Below are 7,603 nucleotides of genomic sequence, written 5' to 3' on the forward strand. Positions count from 1 at the left end.
TAGTAGTATATATATAATAATTATATATANATATATATACTAATATATATATATATATATATATATATATATATATATATATATATCATCTTTTTTTAGNGTTTCCTAAATAATTTATTTGCACATTATTTCCTAAATAATTTATTTGCAAATTTTCATCTATTAATAATAGAAAAGACACTTAAAATATGTTTAAAAAGTTAAAAGTTATGAAATATAAATTATTTTATTAATAGAAAAACAAATAAGTAAAATTCAATTTAGAAAATTAGTATAATAAATATTTCAAAGTATGAAATTACAGCTAAACCGACATTATATTTTTTACGATATTGTGTATTGCTTTTTGTCATTTTTGTTACATATAATGTATCTTTTTTTTAAGAAACTAATAAAATATATCTTTTGATAGATAAAATGAAAATCAATGATAACATGTGTTTTATTTCAAATCAAATGATTGACGCGCAATCATGAAGCCTAGTGGCTGTTAAATCGATCATACCAAAAAGGTTAAAAAGATATTGAACATTACTGTGAAAATATTGATAAATTTACCGCTACTGATCTATCCGATTTGCCATTAAATGCAGCAACACATTTTATATTAGTAAACGTTCGCAGAAATGACTCGCACAAAGATTGAACGGAAATTACTTCATAAGACGAGGCACATAAAATCAATGCTAACGGCTGAGTTCCAGTACGTATTTCCTAAAACAGATATCAATTATTTTAATCAATTAAAATAAAGATTTTTTTATATATATGCATGTATATATATGCAAATTTTATTTATATAAATTTTTAAGAAAAATATTTTGCTTATGTTATGCTTAGAAAGATGATTAAGTTCTTTGTAGTACTCATATAAAATATGAAAAATATTTACATGTAGACGCAAAGCTATTTGACCACAAACAGCCATTACGCATCCGCTCGTTTTACCACACTGTGTTGATCCAATAGCAACAACGTTTAATCCATTGTTTATAGCTGGCCATATATAAGACTGAAGTTTTCTTGGTCTGGAAGATTTAATGTTCTCATCCCAACCCTAGAGAATAAAAACAGAAAAATATTTCAAATTATATTTTTACTATACTCTTAATCATCAAAATATATTTATACTCATATACCTCATGTATTCCTTTGGGATATCTGAGGTCTGTAATATCACTTAAGATGTCACAGTCTATTGAGCTCTGTACTAAAATCTTCTCACTGATAATAAATATAAGAAGCATGAATAATTCTATATATAATTACTTATGTATTTATATAAACATGTACCTGAGAAAGAAGTTTGTGTGAATATTATTAGTTCCTTTGATGCGTGTTACATTATACCTTTTTTCTTTATTCCTTGAAAATTTTACATATAAAATGTACCATCGTTTTTCTTTAAGTTGTGAGTGTGTTTCAACTAGTTTTAATAATTCTAGATATAAAATTATGAAATTGCATGTTATTTGAATGTTATTTAATCTATTTTAAGGGCTTTATTACAGAAAAATTTTATGAAATTCACATACCTCCTTCTATGTAAACTGCATAATAATTAAGAAATAAAGCTTCACTCAATGACATGACAATTTTATCAATGACAAAATAGAACTCTCCGTATTCTATTCCATTACTTTTGTTTGTGATTAAATGATCAAAGTATATCATTTTACATGCACTAAGAAGATGTTTTGTAAATTGAATTGCTTTCTCGGTCCATTTTTCTGCAACACTTTAGGTAATTGCAATCTTTTGAATGTTTTTTTTTTATTACACATCACAGATGTGCGCTATTTAGCTTTTTGTTTATTTTTTATTATACTTGCTTATAAATATGACAATATACATATATATGTATACAATTAATATTACACTGTTACTATAATTCCTTGGTAGACATATATAACGTTGATAGACATAGCTAAACATGCAATAATAGCTGTTCATGAAGTACTGCAAGATACTCAATTAGCATCACGGAAGCGGCAACAAGAAACTTATATCGATTTTTAACATTGATATTTAACATTTTTAAGTAGATTAAAAAAACGATAACAGAGAAAACTCACACTGCTATAGTATTGCAACCATTTAAAATAGTGCTTTTTCTCATACAAATCGGTATAATATCATATACACCAACAGTTTTCGTTAAATATTTATCAGGGATAAGATTTTTCGGAAGTATATGAAATTTATCCCTAGTTAATTCAATACTAATTCCATGATCCACTAAAAGAATTATATAATACATCTCATACTCTTTTTTAATACAAGTTATCAAACCTCGACAAACACATGATGATAATTCTATCTCAGCTTTAAAACTATCTTGCATAAGAACCATCTGCGAGATAAATATGAAGATTAACCATATCTTATTACAAGAAACCTAATATTTGTATAAGATATTAATTAGACTATTAATTGCATTCAACTGCAATAATAAAACTTACGTCACCAATTTGAGCATCTTCTGCATTAGATTCTCTCTTCAAAAATTCATTTGTTTTCATAAAATTTAATAACCTTTTTTCAATCTTACGGAGTGTTTCTGCATGTTTTTCAACTTCATAAGCTCTCATGCAATATGGATTTTTTACATTTCTTATTTTTATTGCCTTAGCTGTAGCAGGAATATCTAAAACTAAACGAAATATAATAATTAAATGATTCAATTTAATATACCAATAAATATTCAGTTTGTGAACATTACCTTGATGCTTATGAAACTTCATCTTTTGAGAAGATTCATAGTTCTGAAAAATAAAGACTTTGTAATAGTTTATAATTCTATTAAACTTTTTTTTTATTACTTAATTTGACTCTCATTAATATATGATACATATAAGTTGCTTTTCTACTTTTTTATATAGTTCATATTTGTATTTTGTTCATGTCTTTTACACTTTATCTTACTTTTTGATTGTTATGTGTAGTTTTTGAGGTTTTAACAGGAATCCTTTTCCTAACAGGAACTGGCATTGTTCGGCAGATTTATAAAAAAAAACTGTAAGTGATTGTAAGTTATTTTCTTCAATGTATTTTCAAATCTTTGATTACAAGAACTTTGCGATCAATTTTATTGAATCATTAAATTTTCACCAACTTTGTTGAATCATTAAATATCCAAATATACACGAATATACCCTGCAAAAATTCGTCACATGTGAGAAATTTTTTCTTGAAAAATATATTTAATAAATAAAAAGAATGTAACTTTCTTCGACGATAATTTGCTGACTCGAAAAAACTTTAGTTCAAGATTTGCAACGATTCAAAATAACATAATACGATAATCGTTGTAAATAAAGAAATAACCTCAAATTAGATCCCTGCTAACAATAAGAGTAATCAATAACAAATCGCTGCGAACAGCATGATCTTTGATTACTGCCATGGATGAAGGACACTTCTGTTTTCATATATAAAACAACCTCGGAATTTTCAAATAGGTCTCTTTCTTTTTCTCTAGCCTTTACGCTGCTCCGAAACCATACCTTTGGCGTGAACTTTGGTCGAGTCCATTAAGATCAATCCTCGTTACATTAAATTAAATCTTATGATACTGATTACCGACATGTCCCAGGACCAAAATTTCACATAATAATAGAAGACAGAGGAAGAAACACGAAGGAGAAGACTATATCACGTTTGATAATATAGTTGCTTTCTATTTACACACAAGTGAAATTAAATCTAAAGTAAGCTGAACTTTCCATTTATACACAAGTGAAAATAAATCTAAAATAAACTGAGTATTTCATATCCAGATTTTGCTTTCTATTAATGGCATCATTATTTCCTTACTATAAAAAGTTATAACATGACAACACAGATTCATAACCTCACTAAAGTGAGTTTACGAGACTCACTAAAGCACACGATCTCAATCTTGTGCAGATTATAAAAAACTCAGTTAAATCTCACTTATTAGTATACAAAAGAAACGAGCATTCAATTGAATTATGAAATCACAAGTAAAAATTATCTGAGAATCGATATAAATGGAAAGCAACTAATATATTCGACGATTTCATTGAACAAAACAACACATGTACATACTATACATAGACTTTATAAAATATGGGCTGCGGTCAAAGTCTCACTACAAATGCTTTGAGTGTTCGGTTGACCAATTAGAAAAAAAAATTTTACAAATTGACCAATCAAAAAGTGCTTTAAAGCATTTGTAGCATCACCTTGATCATATCCATGGGCTTATGGATTCATAATACATACACATTAAGCGCAGGATCATATTTGTAGAGTGTAGACTGACTGAGTTAGTCTGTTTTCTGTTCCTGCACTAAACTGTACTAGTACTCTCTTTCTTACTTACAACAAATATTAAATATCTATGCCACTTCAAGTTCCAAAAGTATACACTAGTTCAACCACAGAAAACAAACTTTGTATTTTTTTTTTCTAATGTTTCTCCATGGAGATGAAGGGATTCGAAACTATGTAACGAAAACTGCGGAACGCTCGTGATTGGTTCTGATCTCGTTTCGCGTTCCGTTATTCCGCTGCGTGGGTTTGCACCTTTATGGTCTCATTTTGCCGCGCGGCAAGCGTTTCCGTGTCCGGTGTACAGAAGCCATAAGAGTGCAAACCCACGAAGCGGAATAACGGAACGCAGAACGAGAGCAGAATCAATCACGAGCGTTCCGCAATTTTCGTTACGTGGTTTCGAATCCCTTCAATTCCATGGAGCGCAATGAGCGTAAGCAGAATCAACAGCAAATTCATAAATGACGTTTAAATATTATATTTATCATTCATTTTTTATTATCTAAGTATAGAATTAAATGCATTTTTCATTAAAAATAACGATTAAAGTTGTTAAAATTTATGAAATTAATCTTAATGTGAATGTAACCTTTATGAAATAATGATTTATGATTGGTTACACAAAGTCTGCGATGCGCTCATTACGCTACATTGGGGGTTCACGTTTCAACGTAACAAAACTGGCGGAATAACAACGTAGTGAGATAAATTATTATGTAATTATCCAAAAGACGCTTCTCACTTTCAATTTCAATGAAATTATGCTCATTCGACGTTTTTGCATAAAACGAAAGAATCTGACAGTTAAATGTTGTGCCCTTCTCGTGAAATGAGATTTAATCGTTAAAATTGACAACTATTTAGGTTAGAAAATCTGTCATAGCGAAACACTGCGAGCATATGCTGCGATCACATAATACCACGTCGAATGAGCATAATTTCATTGAAATTGAAGATAAGGAGCGTCTTCTGGATAATTACCTAATAATTTATCTCTCTAATGCACATTAGGAGTGCAGCCACAATAGAAGGAATAAAGAATAACGATTCTAACCTATTAGAAACTGTGCATTCCGGTGTATCTGATTTCTAATAGATTGAAATTATTCCTTATTCTTAATTTCTTATTTCTTCTCCTACAAGTGTCCGAAAGTGAACACTTGATAAATACTAGATATACATTAGATATGTTTTATTAAAATTATCCCTTCCTATATGATTTTACAAAGTTTTGTTTTGGATATTTTTTAACTATCTATGGGTGCTTTCCAGCAAGGACACAGTCGGATACAGTGAATCATTAGTATCATTATATTCTTGTTGTTTGCCTACTTTAAACAAGAATGAAATGATTCATGTGTTACGTCTGATGTACATGATGCTAGAAATCGGTCTAAAATCTCGGACAGAGAAAAAATTAACAAATCACATTTGAACAATTTGATCACATGACCATTGCGATTGGTCAATTCTTTTTTCATCCTCAAATTGATTTCTAGCATTGTGGACACAAAGTTTTACACAAAGTCTGACGGTGGGGTCCATTTCCAATTGATAGCCATAAAAATTTACCCACGACCCATCAACCGTCTAAACTATTGATAATATCTCGTCAGATTATATGCCCAAAAGCACAATATAAATACATACAGTATGGACAGAGTGTTGATACCTTTGATGTAGTGATCCTATGTAACATAACTCGCCGCCATTTTGCGGATTGGAAAAGCGCTTATAAATTTGAGTTTTTGTAAAACTACAGAATAATTTTTCTAAAAAAAACATAATTCGATCGTGTCATGAAAGTTGTTTATAGCGAATATATTTTTAAATCAGAATTATATAATAATATAATGTATAATAATAATGTTCACGATTCAGCAAACGAGAATAAATTAAAATGGATTGAAATTGTTTTCTATTCAAATGCATATTTGAAATAGTGAATATTTTTTTTGGATTTGATTGAATTCAATTATCATAGATTCAATTGGGTGCAATTGGATTAAAAAACTTCATTTTCTATTCAAAATTTTGAATTGGACAGTATTCACAATTGTGTTTTAGTGCACAGAAAAAGCTATCACCTGTTGAACAAAAGTATAAAAACATATAATAAAATAAATAAACAAAATATGATATAATATATACATATTATATATAAATTCAAATTTTTTAAAATTTATTTTATTATATATTGTTATATTTGACTGTAAATTTAATTTTGTGATCTGGCGATACAAAATATTAATTTTATTTGCACACTGCAAATTTATAATACGCATATAAAGTTTACAACGAGTCTCAAAATTACACGTAATGTTGTATATAATAATGAAGATAGTTCATTATTAGAAGAAAGTTGTAATACAGAAATTTTTTACAGCATTAATTTTTCTGCATAATTATAACATTTTGTACATAATAAAAATAGTATTAAATATTGGCGAACGAGAGATACCAGGGTATCTCACTCGTAACAAATGTGTGAGACAGTAAAAGGAGGACACCGCGAGCCGACATCACATCCAATTATGCTTTCTCTCTCTTGTGCTCTTTACGCTAAGGACAGAATATCGGAGCGGCCTCCATTACTTTCTCCCGCTCTTCCTACTCCGCGTTTCCAGTTACACGTACATTTCGATATGAATGTGTAGCGCCGCTCGCTGAACGGCAGGGGACATCATTCCTGCCGGTACGTGTACATGTTCGCAATAGTCACGATGTTTGCATGGACGCCGTGACATCACGGTGAACGATTCGACGTCGTTGCGTGATGGTGCGATCTGATGTTGTTGGTGCATTACTTCTACTATGGTTAGAGCATTAATAAAAAAAGTAAATATCGCCGCGAAAAACACTGGAAAAGGGGAACCGCCATGGAAATACACACTGATATCGTCAGATTGCGCTACTGCTCAGTAATGTCGACTTGCCGTGAGGCAGAGCGATTCACCATTTTCAGTGGGGGTTGGTTTGCGGGGGGGTTTCCGAACGACGCATGACGGAGGCAAGAGAGTATGTGTTGAATCGGTGAGGATAGGGCATCTCAATACACTCGCAGGATTCAATTCTTTCTGGTTGTCGAGCACGATAGATAAGTCTTTCTAATTTTTCATTATTTTTTTTAAACCTAATGATCACAAAACATTAACAAAATTGATAAAAGTTTAATACTGGATAAATTGTTTCGCGAATTTATAATACTTTAACATATAACACATATATATATATAAATATATATGTATGTATGTATATATATATATATATATATATATATATATATATATATATATATATATAT

General features: G+C 29.7%; 1 protein-coding gene across 1 annotated transcript in view; it reads right to left on the minus strand.

Moving 5' to 3' along the window:
* The window catches only part of LOC105621051 (putative ATP-dependent RNA helicase TDRD12), a 5,548-nt gene extending 2,930 nt beyond the window's left edge, over positions 1 to 2,618 (minus strand). Inside the window, exons 1-7 of the mRNA XM_012202524.1 lie at positions 2,463 to 2,618; positions 2,076 to 2,353; positions 1,536 to 1,738; positions 1,294 to 1,441; positions 1,140 to 1,224; positions 893 to 1,057; positions 559 to 714 (exon numbers count right to left, since the gene is read on the minus strand). Of these exons, the coding sequence (XP_012057914.1) occupies positions 559 to 714; positions 893 to 1,057; positions 1,140 to 1,224; positions 1,294 to 1,441; positions 1,536 to 1,738; positions 2,076 to 2,353; positions 2,463 to 2,591 (1,164 nt within the window). The 5' untranslated portion in view covers positions 2,592 to 2,618. The remainder of the gene's footprint in view (positions 1 to 558; positions 715 to 892; positions 1,058 to 1,139; positions 1,225 to 1,293; positions 1,442 to 1,535; positions 1,739 to 2,075; positions 2,354 to 2,462) is intronic.
* Between the last annotated feature and the right edge of the window lie 4,985 nt (positions 2,619 to 7,603).

This window comes from Atta cephalotes, assembly GCF_000143395.1.
Source record: "Atta cephalotes unplaced genomic scaffold scaffold00032, whole genome shotgun sequence".
NCBI lineage: Eukaryota > Metazoa > Arthropoda > Insecta > Hymenoptera > Formicidae > Atta > Atta cephalotes.